General features: G+C 36.4%; 1 protein-coding gene across 3 annotated transcripts in view; it reads right to left on the minus strand.

Annotated features, from left to right (window-relative positions):
• The window catches only part of LOC137924914 (MAP/microtubule affinity-regulating kinase 3-like), a 214,709-nt gene that overhangs the window by 100,579 nt on the left and 94,561 nt on the right, over positions 1 to 19,569 (minus strand). The window contains exons 1-2 of one of the 3 annotated variants that reach the window (XM_068768320.1): positions 16,635 to 16,751; positions 14,961 to 15,570 (exon numbers count right to left, since the gene is read on the minus strand). The exons of 1 other annotated variant lie outside the window; for it this stretch is intronic. In XM_068768320.1, coding sequence (XP_068624421.1) covers positions 14,961 to 15,440 — 480 coding nt within the window. In that variant the 5' untranslated portion in view covers positions 15,441 to 15,570; positions 16,635 to 16,751. Of the gene's footprint in view, positions 1 to 14,960; positions 15,571 to 16,634; positions 16,752 to 19,569 lie in introns of those variants that run through there. One more of the 3 variants, XM_068768319.1, reaches the window with a different exon arrangement.

Genomic DNA, 19,569 nt, shown 5'->3' on the forward strand with positions numbered 1-19,569 from the left:
GAGCACAATGAAGAATCAATAGAGAAATAAGTCCCTCGTAAAAAATACGCAACATTGAAACACCTACATTATCATTCGTAAATGGATCGACAATCAAGAAATCCCACGATTGTCGACCATTGTAATTATAAATATAACATTTTGTCAATTAAAAATCAACGACGAAAAGTCTAAAGAAACGTTCGACGAAAGTTCTTTTCAGATGCAAACGAAAATGGACTCTATTCATTTGTAGAAAAAGGAGCATTGCCAATTACAACATCGATGTCATGAAATATGGATCAAGTTCATGCGTGCTCTCAGTTCGTTGACCTCGTGTTTCAATGCAAGAGCTGTATATAAAAATTTAAAATAACTATATCTGGCCTATAAGACTCGGTCATGTCTCATTTCCTTACTATCGTTTTGTCATTCGCGTAACAGCGACATCTAGTGAGGATTATTAAACTTAAAAAAGAAGTCATATATAACGTATTATACGTGTGTCAATATATGTATTAAATATTATTATATTTTCCATTACTACATATAAATTACTATAGTGACGACAGCCTTATTTAAAATTACATTTATGATAGATCAGGTGCAAACCTCAAATATTCATGAAGCCGCGATCTATTTAAGCACGCGACTTGCTCTTCATGGACGTACAAAAAAATGTCTGCACTGTTTAATAATTAATAATACCACCACACAAAAGGCTTAGTACACGTTTTAGTTTACGCTGCAAGTGCTGCCATCTAGTGTAAAATTAGAAGAACGTAAAATTTATACAAATTTACATTTTTACTTAATAACTATCAATTACAGGATGGCACTTTTACTAAATTATAAAATACTATTTTATATATATCGCTGAAAACGACAAACTCTCGTAGACAACATAATACATTTCGATTACGCTATCCGCCGCTAGATGGCGGGCACCAGATACTTCCAATATTTTTCATATTTTCAATTATTGGTACAGAAAGAATTTTATATTCGTAATCAAAATTTATTTATCTATAAATAACAATAATATAATTGATTTAATAGACACAAGAAGATAACTGTATAAAACTAGACTTTTTTTAGTCACATCATAAAACTTGATAGCTTTTTATTACTTTTTTTTGCAATCTGAGTTCTAATCAAAGAATCGACTAACAATTTACTTTGACGATAAATGATCAACATGTTTTAAGTCGTAAGACGTCCCCTTGCTGGACATACATGCACTTCTCCCTTAGATTACCAATTACACCCGTTGGAAGCATCCTGCATCTTTAACCTTATAGGTGTATATCTTACGGTGTATATAAAAGATACCTTTAAAAAATCTAAGTATTAAAGAGATTCAAATGGCATTCATTGATTGCATTTGGCGATAATATGACAAAAAAGACTTTTCAGTCCTGAGTGTTAAAGAGTGTTACAACGCTGACATAACACCGTGTTATCGTCGAAGCGTGCACAGATCATAACGACACCGCAGTCCGGGCTCGCGAAAATGACATTTAAAGTGCTTTCAACTAAACACTTAAAGCGCTCGCGTGCAACGTTCCTTCTTTAAAAGCGCTTTTAATGTTGTACATTAAACAAACCGCATGTTTTTAATTTGGTAGCAAATGTGAATTTTATTTATTCTCACAAATGTACTGCGCAATATTTACAAACATTGAAACTTTTGGACTCTTTATCTAATTCACTGTCGTTTACTATAACCATCCTCATACGTACAAAGAATGCGTGGGTTAACGAACGAGAAAAAATTTATAATGACCTTCAATATTACACTTTTATTAATAATAGCAACGTTTTCATGTGCTGTGGATACCGCTGTCAAGAGTGACTGGCCCGTACATTTTTTGGCTCGACTTTAAATGCTGCTCTAATATAATTTGCAGTTGCAGGCCGCAAGCTAAGTATAAATCTCTTTTACAAGTGGCGAAGCACGAGAGCTCGGGAACCTCGTCTCAGATTGCGAAATTCTGCCATATTACTGGATTGTAAAAGCCGTCCGAATTACGTTAAATACAGCTGCACCATATTACCGTTATACTTACAGAAAAAAATCAAATTCTTTTGATAACAAAAAAATCACACTATTTCTATAATATACACTCATTTTCGGACTACATTTGCCCCCACATTCGTGCCGTGAATAGTTATTAACCACTCAAAGTCCAATAGCAAAAATCAATAAACAAAACGTAAGTCAGTATGATTACTTTATTTATTGTTTTATTTATTTAAACACTTCTTATAAAACGGAAGTAAACAGCAAACTAAAATGCCAAAGGCACTATGATAGGAACATTTATTTATGTAAAAGGGGAGGTACTCGTAAAGCTTTTCAGCGCGTTCTAGCTATGAGCTAGAATGGAGATGATAATTAGAAAGGGTAAGTGGGGAAAAAAGTAAAGATATTATTGTATTCAACGCATGGTAACATCTTAAAAATAAATAATGGTTATTAACAAAAACAAGTTAATTATCACACTACAAACACAAATAACAGTGACAACAGCTATTGCGATGCACATAAGGACTGTTTTTTTTTATTGACACGTCTTAGTTCTTGAACGAAAGGTTTTGTTCAATACTACTTTCACAGCATTTTTTTCATTTTTCTTCAAAATAACTTTTCTCGTGCCTTAAGGTAAGAAAAATAGAAGTTGGCCGAACTAATCGATTGTTACATTCGGATCATAGGTTTTTTTTTTGTTGTTAATCTACTGACTCTTGCATTATTCAGTTCATTTTCACTCTCCAATACTGCTAACATAACACAAATACTGCTCTCGTTGATGTCACCATTGCTATTACTTTCATCCGAACTATTATAAGCTGAAAATTGTAGAAAATTTATAACAAAAAAATGACCATTACACACCTCTGCATTAAAAATGGAATAAGTTAATAATGGTACTGAGTAGTACAAATTTTGTTTAAAAATACTGTCGTATTTACAAAAAAGTCAGGGCTGACACCAGGCACGCGTGAAACTTTAATCGTTTAGTTTTTTTTTTTTTTTTTTTAAATATTTCCGATGTGAAATGTCAACGATCGCCAATCGTTTTTTATAACAAGACTTTCTAATCTATTGTGACTTTTGCCGCTACGGTTGGCGACGGCGGTAGTGTTAAAAAACTGTTGCAAAATGCCAGTGAAATTACAGTAGGCTTTACATAAAAAACAGACAAACATTCAATTTGACGCCGTTGATACAATAAACAACGTCGAAAGTGATTAAATGTAATCGATAATGACAATGCAATACAAATACAATCTTTTTAGCTTTCTGAACTACATTGATTTTTTGTTGGTTCTTTTCGTCTGATATTGGTCCGGTTAAACTTTCTGGTCATTCAGCGTGGTCTACCTCCCTTTTACATATATTTCTCTTTGAAAACGACCGATTTGGGTAGGTATATTTTTTTCTCGACTAACATTAACGAAGCCTTGTTTGTTTTTGAATATTCCAGAAGTATTTAAGTCTTAAAGCGGTGAATGTAGGCAAGATGTAACAAGACTTGTACTTTAAAACACTGGGTCTATTACAAAATTTTCTATTAACTTGTTTAAGCCTTATACATCAGCAGAACACTGTAGCGTGTTTTGGCACATGCGGCTAGAGATTTTTTTACCCTATAATGCAGCGCATAGTTCCTAGAAAAGAGTACCTCTCAAACAGGCGATGGATGGTTGTAACGTAAACAAAACAGTTAAGAGCACACCGATCTCTCTGGGGTATTTCCGCAACTCAATAACAAAACATCAAACGTTGTACGTTTCCTGTATACAACAAACACGATTGCGGAGCGTTATCAAATGAACGCGATAAAAACAGTTATCACGCTGATAGCAGTTCCCCTGGAGATGATATTTACGAATCTCCTTTGCGACGCGTTTCTCTTATTTACTCTCGGTCGCCAATATTATTGTGACGTCACACGCGTGTCTATCTCGCTGTTTGTCTGTGACTTAACGTGGTTGTAGTAAAACAAACCATGTTATAGAAGGGATGGCAAGTTGTCTTCTCAAGATACCGTTCTGGTAGCTGTACGACTACTACGTTTGTATGCTGCTTAACATTGCTACATTCAACAGGACTCTTGGTTACAGGTGTAGATTTAAAGTGTAAGTGTACCTCACTTACCAGCAAAATGTTTAAAAGCGTTTACACCTATTTCCAATAATTCTATATCTATTTAAAGTGATCACTCTGAAATAAACATTTTTTTAATCGAAATACTACAGGGCCAGTAACTACTGACAGTATTCAGTCTACATAAACAGATAGTAAACCATAATTAAATTTAATATGTAGTAAACCAAAAATTATCATTATTATGTCATTCACTATTTCCGAAATGATTGATTTATGGATAGGGCGTATTTTATATTACTTACACCTTTTATTCCTCTAACCAATCACTCTGTTTACTTTCTCGTACAACTTAATGCATAAGAAACACAAAAGTTGCACTGAATTTTGTATTGCACCGTCAGTGGTATCTTAACTTTCCCGTCATTTTCTTATACAAAAACCGACAGTCTATTGACACGTTTATTATTAAATAATTCGTTTAATTAATGACGACAGTAATATATATATAAAATTATTGAACTTAATTTTTATGTACAATATAAAACAGATATTTCCTCGTGTCTGCCGCACGGCTTTACGGCGGGCTTCCGTCGGAATGAAATTTACCGCTTCATTAGCGATGCAAATAACGCTATTAAGAATTTAAAGTGTTAACGCCTCGCCGTTGCGTTTTTATTAAATAAAGATACATTCGAATAACGGATTAACGTTATCGGCAAACGAATGCAGCCGCACTAAATCAATGCGCGTCCAACTAAAAATAAAGCGAGATGGACACGCGCCGGCTCGTTTTAGCGCGCGTGGGGCGTTCAAAGAACCCAAACGGTTTGTTTATTGGATCGGGAGCATCGGGTTGTGTAACACCGAGTTTACATCGTTCCAGGCTTGTACCAAATTAACAAGGAGCCACACACGGTAATAAGGTTTTAAACCTCGTAATATCTTCCGCATTGTTCGCGCCTATATAACCCGTATGTATATAAAACTAGCACCGGACTATTTTTGCGAATTATTGTCAGCGGCTAACCGCTAAATTGATATAGCCTTATACAGTGCCAATTATAAAGCACTGTTTTCAATCTCGACGTTCACAGTCAGTGCATATCCCACCAAATTCGCACCGCGGGGCAAATTTCTCGCGATTTTTGTTACCGCAACGAAATTGTTACAAACCACTAATCTGATATCATTCGATTGTATACCTATGACGGCAACTTTTCTATTTATTATTTAATTTTTTTACTAGAAAGTTGGTATAGTAAACTAACTTAAATTTATCCATTAGATTGATCTTGTAACGAAATATGTCTTCAGTGGTAGGTGTTAACAAATTTAAATAACAAAAGATGTACATGCTACTATTGATGATACTCCACCCAATATTAACTTTCTGCGTTAACACTCAAATACTTGCTGACAATATGATCCGTCTATTAAAAATTAGCATCTTTCTGTAGGCAACTGCGTACGCTTTTACAAATTTCCTAGTAATGTCTAATAGTTAATATAAGACATTCATCAAACAAAAACTAGTACATGAACTATATAATCATAATATCATAGTCCAAAAAATTTTTACTGATTACTACGTATGCCGACATACATTCTGTTAGACAAAATAAATTAATGAAAAATAACATTTTGTTGTCAAACATGCAATGTTCAAAAGAAATAATTCAGTTTCAATATTCATTTAATTTTCTGATAGTTTGTATGCAATTATTTTTTTTCTGGAGAATTTTTAGTCTACAAAGTATTAAGAATAGTAGTATACATATGCATATTAATTCCAAAAGGAAATAACTTCGCGTGGTGTAACCACCGACGCTGGTTAAACGATCAAGTCGAGCGTAACGCGGTCTGAGATCTTTGAGGAAACGTTCATTAACAGTAAACTCGCAAATATTAGCCTAATGTTCCATAATCAAAAGCATCACAGACTATATCACGTGTTATGGAGAGAGAATTTGTAAAGACAATATTGATGAAAGACATTTAAAGGTATTGTATTATTTAATTTATAAAAGAACTACTACTACTAGGTACTAGCCTACTTAAATGTTACTTAAATAACTTGCGTCAATGTTTACGAATTTAGTGGCGGTGGGCAGAGTTTAAGAGTGCTTTGCTGCCGAGATTATTTGTAAAGTTAAATTTAGATTTGATTATATTCTAATATTTAATACGTCTATCGAATATTTGATATTCATAAGTTGATTTTAAAAAAAATCCTTATTAATAATTCGTGTCGGCGTCAAAATATTAGCGTACAAAACAAACACTACCCGATAAAATCTTCCTTCAATAATATAGACCTTTTAACTTCATTGCACTTTTATAAATGAGATACCTACTATCTACTATACATATCAGCTAACTCATTTACAGGACACTACTTAACCCAGTAACGTCTCAGGATCCAGCTAAAATTTAATATAAGCAAGCCCGAAGGCATATTAGAAAGTCCTCACATACATCCAAGCGACGCTAAGCCAACACAGCTTTCTGTATATATTCGTAGCAGAGGGAGGTCAACTAGACTTTTTCTAGTAAACAAAATAGCAAAACACAAGCGCTCCGAGCTGGCCGCGAGCTAAGAAGCCGGGTCGGTGGACTGCAGCTTGCAATGAAAAGCTCCACTTAAGCCTCTGAAAAGAGTTTTAGACGCCCGCAAACTTCGCTTTACTTGAAAATAAAAACGTGTATTTAATTTGTCCTTTTATAAAAATAAGTATCAGTAAGAGAGTAATCTAGCTATAAAACTAATACGTCCTAGCTATAAAGATAAAATACATATTTGAAGCTATAAGCTCTATGTAACTGTTTTTACAATAAATAGTAACATAGAGCAATAAACATAATTATAATTACATTGAATGTGGTACATTTTTGTTGCTTTATAAGCTTTTCATCAAACGTCGAAGCGAGCATAGCGAACGCTTCATAATAATTTTCATTTTATTAGACCTAAAGTCTATTAAAATCAAAAATCCGTTCAAAATTTACTAAATTGTTTTTTTTTTTGCTTATATGCCTTTGACTAAACTGTTACTTGGTTATAACAAAAGTCAATTTGAACCATTATTTATGCAAATAATTAACGTCAGGCTGCACTAACCGACACGGCATGGCAAGAAACTGTTTTTTTTTTTGTTGCAAAGAACGTGTTAAGCTACTGCAAAGAAATGAAGCCTCCATTTATAAAGTCATAGACTTTTTAAATGGAGGTTCGATAAAGTAAAATACTATTTAACGTTCTAAAGGCTATCAGACTAAAAAAAACCCAAATTCCATTAATAATCACAACACTGGCCACGTAATTATTTTTAAATAGCGTGACGTATTTACGAGCTCAAGCGTGACTCTGCGCTGACGAGGAAGCGAACGTAAAACCGCCTCCGCTTCCTTTCGCTACGTATCATATGGCGAATCGATATTATTATTAACCTTATTATTAAATAATCTCCCACATGACTTCTTAGATTTATAAGAATATTATACATGAATAAAATGATACAAATGTTAAAAATAGTTTTATTTCATAATTACCATTGTTTAATATACAATTATAAATATGAATATATACGCTAATTAGCCTTTCATAGTCCTATCGCGTGTCTACATCAGTATAGTAACCGTACTGGCACAATATAGTATTCTAAAAAAAAATTGTACGAACATTGTCTTCTTTATTTATATTTCATTCTGTTTGTATTGATATCTATATAATTACAATTATTTATCCATTCAAAACAAACAGCTATTTTTGAAATGAACAGTGTCACTATTACGACATACCACAAAAGAACAGAGCTGATTTTAAGAGATCAAATAAATTTACGCGTGTGTTTACATCTCCGATGACGTTTGTTTATCATTGTTAAGCAAATTTGTGTAACTTTTAATAATTAAACAAACTTCCGTTCTTGCTCTGGCTAAATTAATGTGTTGATTAGTTGATTACTACACATCTCACTTCAAACTCTGCTACTCGGTTATAACAAAAACCATATTCCGACACGCCTACTTCCTATAAACGCATGATGCCATAACCATTGAAAATCGAACAAATGACTAATCGACAATCTAGCACACTGATCGCAAGACTGACAAGTTGTCCATAAATATATATATTTTAACAAAAGAACTTTTACACCTAATGCTTACGTCACATGCAGGTTATATGTGCAGCTTGAATAGCGGTGCAGTCGTTTGTGCAGCGAGGAGAGTATCCTGGTTGAAAGAACAGCAAGTGCGTCACGTAGACATATTTGCTCGCTGCAATCATAGTGCAGGTGTGCTAATAGGAATCGTATTTGAGGTAAACTGTGTTATTGCTACCGGAACTATAAAAGGGTAGGCAATTAGTATTGAACCTATGTGGCGTTCTCATCAAGAACATTTATTCCAACATATTTGGATAACAATGACATGAAGTTATGCATATGTCAATCACCCACCGAAACAATCAGCAAACAAAACAAATTTCCCTATCACATAATTTTATTAAATTCGACTGTCAGATGGTCGATTGGAGTCGTTTTAAATTGTAAGTATGACGTTTTTTTTTTTCGTTATAGTAAATATTGTAAAATTTTGGAACAATATGCCTACCGTATGAAAAAGGTTATTTTTTTACATTCGCAAATCCAATTTACATCTACTAATCCGCTTGAACGATATTGGTCAGCGGGGACATCAAAGACGACGCAATGACAAGCGCTTAAAAACGCATCGGTCCGAATACACCGAAACATGACGGAGCAGAAACACTGCTGATCACATTCCGCTCAACTTAGCGTGAACATTTGTACATCATATTTAATGAACGCGATACATACGATTATTTTATAACAAGATTAATTTTCAACATCAAAACTCTATTGTATTTATAAACATAACAATTTGTGTAGTAATCAGTGGCCCCTACGCCTGACTTGGTCAGCATAGCATTGAAATATCTTTCGAGTTACTATTCCAGCGCACATTTAAACTATTGGTAGACAATAACTACCGGTATTACTGTGTTGTGAAAACATGTTTCCTACGGTTCGAACAAAAACTATTCACATTTTATTGCAAATAATCGTTGGATTTTAGTTGATTAAAAATAGATATGAAACAGGAATTTTAATATACACTACACAAACTTTTAAGAGTGTACTCGTACTGGAACTGTAAACGTAAAGTTAAAATGTCATTTTTAATTTCGAGTGACGAGACTTATGTCAGACTCTTACCGGCAAAAACTCCACGGTCTTTTCTGACTCTCTTTTCAAAACTATGGGAACGCTTTCGCAAAGTAACATGGTTTTACCGGCATTGGCCTTATGCCTCGGTAATTGAGGATAAAACTAGTTCCCGGAACGTCAGTGCCAGCAAGATTAAGCAAGGTAATAGTGCAACAGAGGGGGGTGACCCCTATTCCACCACCAATAACATATTATGTAGTTTCGACGAGGACGTAGGACAACCTTCTCTGTCTTTCATGTGTCCTACTGCGGATGAGCAGGCTCGTTTCTTTTAATGTATGTTTTATATTTAGAATATTACTTTCTTACTAATTGAAATAAGTAACATTACGCTTAATCATACTTGTTTGACAATTAATATATGGTAACAAAGATATATCATGTTCTATTTAAAAAATAAAGTTGTTTGTTTATATATGGAGTGAAAAAGAAAATTTTGTTTTCTCTTACTGCGGCAATCTACAACACATACGAGTGCAGTACGTCGGACAACCTTGTATTGATGGATATTTGCATAGAGATTCGCGAATCGTTTTGCCCCCGCCTTGCTTTGTGTGGCGTCGAACACAAATTAGACTCTCGAATTGTTACCGGTTTTATTTTTGTTGTGCATAACTGAAATAAATCGTATTCATGACACTTTGTTCGTGTGAATGTATCCATTAATAGCATTTTGAAGTTTTTTTATGAGTATGTAGCCCAGCGGATTGGCAAGTTGTAGTGGGGGTGGACAACTCACATAGCGCGCAGAATAGATAACATCCACCGATAATGTGATCAGATAAACTTGTTAAGATTATTTAGACGCTACAGGTCGCATACAACCAGTTCTATTGGAGGGTATGTAACCCAGAGGAATAGTAAGTTGAAGTGGCAGGAGGCAGGCCATATGGTGCAATGAACAAATGGTCGCTGGAGGCTCAAGGTCCTAGTGTGAGAACCATAAACTGGCAAGCCCAGTAATGTCTACCAAAGCAGACAGACAATCTTGTTAGTATCGTCAGAAGCCGGCAGAGGATAGTCCTTTTCCAACCAGTCTTATTGGAAATCTATGAGGGAGGCCCATGTCCAGCAGGACGTCCCACGATTAAAGTTTATTTTATATGTACAATATGTCGAAATACTTTGCCCGGGTCACATCAGCAAATCAAATGCGGTCATTACCAACAACACTGACAGAGGTGTGAGCAGAATGATGTAAGAGATCGTATGTGGCAATAATGATATGAAAGATTTGAATATGTATACGAAATTTGCACAAATAATACACTATATAATATGCTATTGCGATTTTATAGCAATGCAACACCCGGGTTAAAGCTGTCACTGAAATAAATTATACCATTAAAAACATTAATATTAAATAAGTTTCGTCACATTTAAGTTATGAAGTTTCATTTTATGCAAGAGGATAACTTAATGCATTGCCATAAATAACTCGGACATGTCTAGATAAGTTAAAATGAGACTAATAATAACTTTAAAGTCTCAATCTTCTTATACACGTCTCAGTTCTGGCCAAACCGTACGGCAGACTGAAGGAAAATCGATGCTTTTCAAATATTGTTCTACAAAGGATGCTACACATGTTGTCGTGGTCTATCAGGAGATTAAACAGATCTGATCTGGGTCAGCTTCGTATAAAGTCTTGTACACCATCTGCTACAAGCGGATTCTAGGGTAGTTACATAGTTCGGAGGAAACCTGATAATCTCAAAAACTGAATGTGGTAAAAAAGGGAAAGTGACCAAAATAACGTTCACTAATCCGATAGGCGCTATGTGCGGTAGTGACGGGCCTCACAACAACGGAATCACTCAGTAAAGTAGATCATAGAGACCTGTGGAGGCAATTCTTTAAATCCGAGGCTTTGTAGGAAGGTCGCGACTTTCAGCAATGAGGATAAAATAGCAAGAAGAAAATTTCAATTAAAGGCAAATTCGTCCTACTGACTGTTCGAACTGGACTATTTTATTGCTCGCTGAGACGGATTTTATAATGGTACATCGGTCGCATTGTTGTAACGAGCTTGTGCCGAAATATCATTGGTCCTCAACTAAACTATGTATAATCTGGGCTCAGCCGAAACACACACTTCCGTTTATATCTTTAAATATACATCTAAAATATTTACACCGCCCCTTATTATTTATTTTATTTAAGAAATTGTAATTGTGTTTACTCGATATTTGATCATCGTAGGGTAGACACATAACGGGAATTGTCAGTTGTTAATTGTGTTGCCCTTTAAACTTGCGTAATATACGAATCTCTCAAGACGTTGGTACGCTGTCAGGTGAATATGAGAAGATTCTCCCATACTAGTGATATCGGCAGAGCAGACATTGCATATTCTGTATTAATATATACGTACTCTGCTAATATTCCTCTTTGACTATATTGTTCTATACACATTGTTTGTATTATTCTAAATGCACTAGAATTAGGAAGATTCATAGGAAAACGGCAATCTCATATTCACATGAGTCATTCTGGTCAGCGCATGATATACACGCTGACGCATTGCTTTGCGAATATAATTAACTCTTTCATTGGTGCGGGTGCATATACACGCGCATCGGAAACTGTGTCGCCTATCAACGCATAATAGCGTTAGCACGTCGCCGCAGGGGTTTATAGTAAGAGATTAACTATTCATCCACAGTTATACCGGCAACCAGTATGCAGAGAATGGATTAAAGAAAAAGTAGGTAAGCGTACAAACATTCTATGTACAGTATCCGGCGATAAATATTGCACTTCGACATTTGGAAAGAGACGATTGAATAATTTCGGCTTCGTAGAGCGTTATCTGAGTCGCACGAAATAAAACGACTGATAAAACGTCACACAGGTAGTGCGAGACTGAGATATTTCTCTATGAGGCAGAAATTAGCGGATTGTCTCGGTCCAATAGTCGATATGAAATATTTATCGCCGGGTACTGTATATGCTTAAGAAAACATCTAACCTAGTCATTTTTAAAGACCGTAAGTTAAAACAAGTGTCTAACAACGGCTAGTCCTCATTTTTAAGAAATATTACAAGAATTATTTTAATATTTATAAGCGGTACAAAGATTGGCAACGTTGCTGTACGCGGCCGCATAGTTAAGGCGTAAAGTGAGAATAATAGCTTTAAACAATTTATCACTACGGCACGTTGCACAGTTAATATAGTTTGCGAGAGGCGCAGAGTAGTGTAGCCGATTCCAAAACTTAATTTGAAAACCGCTGTATTTAATATTGGATGGAATGGATGTCAAATACAGGTGGAAACTTGTATTTGCTTTTAATATAGTGAAAAATTTCAAATTTTGTTTTTATTCAACAATCCACATATAAATTTACATGTATAGTATTGTATATACGAGGTACGTAATATCCACTTTGTTCATCGTTATGTTTCTGTAATCACAAGGCTTAGAGGTTTAAAAAATTTTTTTTTCGTCGAGTAGGGGTCAAGCAAAAGTATTTCACCCGCAAAGGGTAAAATTTAGTTAAAAACAAAACTAATGCTCTTATAGGTATAAAAGTTAGCCAGAATAATTTTTGACATGTTAAAATTAGCAATGATGATTTTTATAAGAACGAGCGGGAGACTACTAGCACTGTATACAAAATCATAACTCTTAGTTCGATAAAATTATCCATCAACGCACTTCTTGCAAGACACCAGTGTTAACAGACCGGCTAACTGACGTGACGGCGTGCAATTAAAATTACGCAACGCACGTTGATGCAAAATAGTTGCACTTGATCACTTGTGTGTTGCTTCTTACAATGACGCCACAAAGTAAAGAAATAACTTTTTCTCACGTCATCATCACGACCATTTGCAAGACATAATCTTCCCCTAAAGATAGTCACGATGATAGGTCTTGCGCTCTCTGCATCCAGCGACTTCTCGCAGCTTTGACTATATCATCGGTCCACCTAGTTGTGAGAAAAGGACCAATACATAGCCACTTCCGCACATGCAGTGGTAGTCGTGCAATAAAATGCACCGCCACACAGACTCTGTGTTTGGCACTAATCGGTTTAACATAACTCCTGAAGATGCCCCGTGGAGGGGTGAAACACGTGTTGAGTAATTTGGCAGTAGCGGTTGTGTGATTCGCATTGTTGCATACGTATTTATCAGCGGGCTGGCGGGCGGTGCATTTTATTGCACGACTACCACTGCATTTGCGGAAGTGGCTAAATATTGGTCCTTTTCTTACTTAGGATGGACTGATTCCATTAAACACCTAGTGGTGGCCTTACCCACATAGCGTCTACGGGCTGGCGGTGGCACATACCAATTTAAGAAGGAAAACACGTCTAATATATCTTACCTATAATATAGTCAAACGAACTCTACAATGTTCACATTAGTAAAATGCAAAAAAATGGTTATGTTCTTTCCTTTTTTTCTTTAATCGCGTGTGTATCTTACAGCTTTAGGTGTTAACTTGGGTTTATTATTATTTTATTCCACATTTTGTTTTATGTTCTATATATTATTTGCAATAAATTTACAATTATTATTGGCAAAACTTTTAAAATGCTGAATTTACGCGTAAAGCTGCAGTATTGGACTTGATATGGTCAAATGTTTCATGCCATTTAAATCACACGAAGAATACGTCTGTATCTTAAATCTATAAGTGAGAACTATTAGACATACATTCATAAAGTACACACATATATACAATACATATATATATATATATTATTTACGTGTAAATAAAAATAAGCTCACTGAACGTGAACCGCGCGCGGAATCAGTGGAAACTACTGGCACATCAATTATCGCGTTCTCTCCGCTCGCATCAGACCTTAATAACCGTAAAAGGTCTTAATTGAGGAGCTGCGTAATTAAAACTATTTGAACAACGCGATTTACAATCCAGGCATTTTCCATTTGAATTCGCACTTATAAAAAACGGCAAGGCTCAACAGCGAACTCACGCCAAGTGTATGTTAACTCCACGTAATTAATAAGCTCGCTGTACATTTTTCAATTTGTATCAAACGTGACTGCACGCACATGTTATTGTGTTTTCGTAAAATGCAATCTCTGTGTAATGCAATGATTATCTTAACATAAGTCATATTTCGTAGTCTCGACGACGCGAGCTGTCAATATTTTATATCGTGAAGTGGCCGCGTGCTACAATCGCTAGTGCGTGTGTAGAGTTCACGCTGTGTATTGCTCGCCAATACGATTACAATACTTCTGTGTTAAATCATTCATGGAGGTCCGATTTCAAATTCGAACGCCTTCAATGATGCGGTCGCTGTAATTCTGTAGAGTCTAAGTTGTAAATAATCTTTGTATACATGTAAATACAACGCCTCAATCATTTTCTTCGCAATCATGAATAGACATCTAATACGCGCTCAGGTGTTAACTCCACCCGCTAATCGCGTACATTGTGACCTCGTCTTTAAGGAGGAGCAGTACGTGTTCGTCAGTAACTCACTTCCATCCGCTAATCGCGTGTAAATGCTTCGAATTACCTGATGTTGAAGGATATTTACCATGTCAACTGATGGCTATAAATGTGAAAGAATCTAAAGTAGGGTAGGTGTAGAAAAAATCTTAGGTTTTCACTAAAGTGTTCTTACCTTTTCTCTGTGCGAGTGTCGGTGGTGCGTGACTGGCGGCGGGTGTTGCGGCGGTGGCGGTATCTGGTTCTGGCCGGTGACCACGACTGGTAGCCCGTCCACTATGGTGACCATTACTCGTTTGTCAGCACTCCGCCGCCGCTCCGCTGAGTTCCTGCGCCGACGTTGTTCGTTAGCCACGGGACGCGAGAACACCGTCCTCCGGTCGAAGTTCCGCGGATCGCTCTGGACGTCAGCCGCACGGGTGGCGGGCGTGTGGCTCTTGGATCGTTTCAACAGTCTCATCACGTGAGATTTGAGTGCGTCGGGCTTGCTGACGGGCGGAGGCAGCTCCGGCTTATGCTTGTAAGACTGCGAGTGCGCGTGGCGGCGCTGCACGGATACTGCGTGCCCCATGCCTGGCGGAATCACGTTGGACAGGCTCTTGACCGCGTAAGCAGCATCTACTTTGTTCCCGGCGACGCAGGATACCTCGTACATTCCGACACTTTTCACTCCCACCACTTCGAACTTTGAACCTTACTCCGACGCCATTCTAGCACTGCAATCCTTAACGAGTCAACAATACTCTCAGCACAATCGCGCCGGCTCACTGAGTGTCATTTATTGACTGCGGAACATTACGCGAATTGAATTCAAGTCGGACCGTTCGCGGAAACTTTCGTGTCGTACAAAAACAGCACGGACGTACTTAGCCGTGCGCTAAGCATTCGTGCTGCAGAACGAAATTGTTTATAATTACCGCAAAATGCGTGCGACGTGCGACCGCGGCCGTGTCCCGCGAGCGACTGACGCACGGGCCCCGCGCGACAGTCGCTACATGATAGGATGATAACGGATGCGCGCTACTCTCGCAGCGAGCGAGGTCTAAACTAATCCGTGAAAAGGTCAATGTTTCAATGAAGTCACTCAGACAATTGTTGTAATTAGAGTAGGTAGCGGTTGTACATACGCTTCAAAAATCAGGACAACACGACGGGTTGTATTAAGAAAAGCAGTGCAATGAAAACGTTTGTGATAGTTGTAAAAAGTTCTCCTACGGACTACATCTAACGCAAACAAAAGTGACTTTTAAATAAATAGTTTTCTTCGTTTTTTACTAACCGGCCAAAAAGATTTAACTAAATCATTAGAAGGATGTAATTAATGTTATAAATGTTAATAAGTTATAACAAAACCAAACCATTTTTTTATGAGCGTTTCATAGAAAGTTTGTTATCCAATGATTGATAAAAACAAACAAATATTGTAGAGAAAGTGACTCAGGGTATCGACATTGCTACTTGTTTAGAACCACTCAATGCCAAATTTTTGCTAATATTTAAGCTTCTGAATTAATTTCGAACGACACGTTTTATGTAAGATTGTTTTGTTACTTGAAGGTTTTTAGCATGCTCGTAACTAGTATTTTAAAAAGATCAAGAAGATATCTTTTTCCCTATACATCATTAGTAATCACCGATGGTTTTGGACAAACGAAACTAAATAGAGATTTGCATTTGCCTTCTATTCAAAGAAGCAAATTTAGTAAGAAATGTAAACTAAATTTTAAGTATCCCAGCGGCACAAGGTGTCCAGTGCAAATCTCTGAGAAGCCATTAAATGCACGTCAAAGTTCAATACTTCCTGGTGCCCTTAAAACGGAGTCCTTAACAAAAACAATTAAGCCCTCACACAAAAACGGCAACGGCTAACTTCCACGAACTAATTGACCGACCTTCACGGCCGAACAATAAAAACTCGATTAAAGAATATACAAAAAACACTTCCAAGTAACGATACGCACGACGCGCAGTAACTCAATACAGGCGTAAACAAATAGTAAGGAATTTTAGCTTGATCCAGATAAGCAGTCAAGATACTTAACTCTAATGACGCTTCAAATAAACGATAACATAACAACGTATTAACAAGTTATTATAATTAAAGTTACAAATAAGTTGATAAAATTATTGACTACACATATTTTTGTAATTTCACGAAAATAAAAATTGTCTTTGTAGCGGGAAATCGCTAAACGCGGCCACGCGACATCGATCGTACTGGCGAACTCTGAGAGCCATGTACCTTACTGTGGGCGTGTAACGACTGATATGGTCATTATGATGATAAAATATAGAGTATAAAGAAAAACTAACAGATAAAGGTATTACCCCGCCAAGCCAAGGTCCCCTCGAGACTTTTAGAGCTAGTCACCCTATGGACTGTCCCTCCTAAGAAACATAAGAACACGATCGCCTTCCAATTCGATGACATTATGTTGCTTTGCTACCTTATCAGAGGTTTTAGTTTAATCGCCCTCTAAGCTTTGTCCCCTTAAACCCGGGTAATCTGCGAATTTCAATTGAGCAACAGTGTAAAGCAATACTTTAGTTTAGTACCAACATACCAACCCATTTAGATATAAGCTAGCAAATTATGGCCAGGGCTTTCTACAACAGGCAAAATTTTATTTAATTTTGTGTTTTTTTTTTAAATGAAATTAATGTAATTTTTATAAATTATTGCTGTTGGCGTGGTTATTTGAAATAAATAAACAATTTTTTTATTTTGTTATGTAGGTATTGCTCTACACTATATTGTGAGCTTCGAATCTATGTGCCGTAAATTGCTATAGTGAGTTGTTTACAATAGAGGCGACCACCTGTTAATCCACAACTGGTACCGTAACAATTTGTAACGATTAGCGCGCACAGGAGCTCAGCGAGCTTGAGCAAGCGCGTACTCGAGCGGTGGAGCGATGGAGCGGTTGCGAAACCAGCGGGTTGCGTAACCATCGGTAATGGGTTCGATTTATCTTTCGTATTACCGACCTCAAACGCGGGCGACTTGCTCTTGGTTTTTTTATTCACAGTAGTACTGCCGTTTCAATTGATTACTCTAAATTCATGTTTAAAAAGTCCTTATTTTTTTTAACGTGAAACACACTTTATAATCTAAGAATTTCTGTTTAGATTCATATAGCAACTTCTTTGGTTTTCTTTCCTCATCTTTATCACACAACTAACATACTGAGCGATCTTTGTATAATTTAATCGTCATACTTTAGTCACCATAATTAATTGAAAATCTTCTGTACAGTCTTCGTATCTTTGACAAGTTTAAAACTAATGCTTCTTTATTTCTCTATCATTTATAAATGTAAATTATATAGATGTTAAGTGAATCTACTACTCTATTGTTAACATCGAAGTAGTCGTAGAGCTCGCGATAGCAAAGAATTACGAAATAAATGTAATATAACGCTTATGCTTCTATTCAATTCAGGTAGGAGTTCATTTCCTAGAAGTGATCAGTTCAACCTCTCTAGCGTAATGAAATGCGCCAGCTTACCTCACTGCCGTAGTCACACATTTCCTAACAGAAAAAAATATTTTTCATTTTAGATAATTTGTCGAAAATGATAAATATAAATGCAATTTAAAAATAAATGTCATAAAAGAAAACAGAAACGAAAGGAACGGAAATCATCTTTACTCAGCGATGGCCAACATATATCCTCAAAGTAAACAAAAATACGCCCAAAACTTTATGTTTCTATTATTGCTTAAGATAAACTAGAAAGTGCAGTCCACAAGAATTTTTCTATCTACCTCAATAGAATTCTAAAAAATGGAGACTAAATATGTCGTCACGCGAAGAGCCATCATCATAATTTTAACCACAGAAGGTCCACCCACGGCCAGATATAAACTTTCCCCGTAGATTTCCAATAAAATCGGTTCAAAGCGGCTTGGACTCAACGTCTGCCGACGTACTATACAAGGTCATTTGTCCTTGTCAGTGGATCCTACGCTACGTTTACACAACCAGTAATATTTATATATATCAGTGACAAGATCTTTGAATTTGGCACAAAATGTTAATTAATTTCAAAAATAAAATTAAAACGAATTGTAACCTTCAATTAGCGCAGCAATTTATTTAATACAATATTCAAAAAAAGAACATACCATAAAATATAGATAGAACAACTGCAACATAACCGTTCCAAATTCAAACAATAGAAACTGTTACAAAGAAATCAATGGCACAGAAATGATTCGGCGTAATGAGTCAGTGATACGGCACGGTGCTCTGTTGCAGTGAAATTCAGAGAAAGCGCGTCCAGGGCTCCGCGTGACACGTTTACGCAAAGCGTCGGACGTCGGCCGTCACTGAGCCGTGCAATGGCGACAGTTGACGAGAAAACGTTACGATTACCGCATTACACGTAATACAATTCAAAACAACGCAACCAGCATTCATTACGATGTTATATCTTTGAAAACTTATTTGAAAACGTTTTTTCTTGTTGGATTTTATAGCTTCACCCTTTAAAAGCGCTATCATAAAACTCAGCTTGAACCATAACATATTTATTTCACTAGATTGCGAGGCCCCAACGCTATCAGGTGACCTAGACGAACGCTTCATGAAGCGTGTGGTCGCAATGCCTTCGGTAGGCAACGAGTCCTCTTTGTTTATTACTAAAATCACATGTTATTTTGAAGAATTTTTATTCGACTCTCGAAGTGGGCGAAACCATGATCTTGAAATTCTTAAACGATATTTACTAAAGCGCTACCTAAACCACTATATTGTGCCTTCGTTCCATCAGTCAGCCGAC

Source organism: Battus philenor, unplaced genomic scaffold (assembly GCF_028537555.1).
Source record: "Battus philenor isolate CCGP_79_NKW_IND1 unplaced genomic scaffold, ilBatPhil1.0.hap1 SCAF_25, whole genome shotgun sequence".
NCBI classification, from domain to species: domain Eukaryota; kingdom Metazoa; phylum Arthropoda; class Insecta; order Lepidoptera; family Papilionidae; genus Battus; species Battus philenor.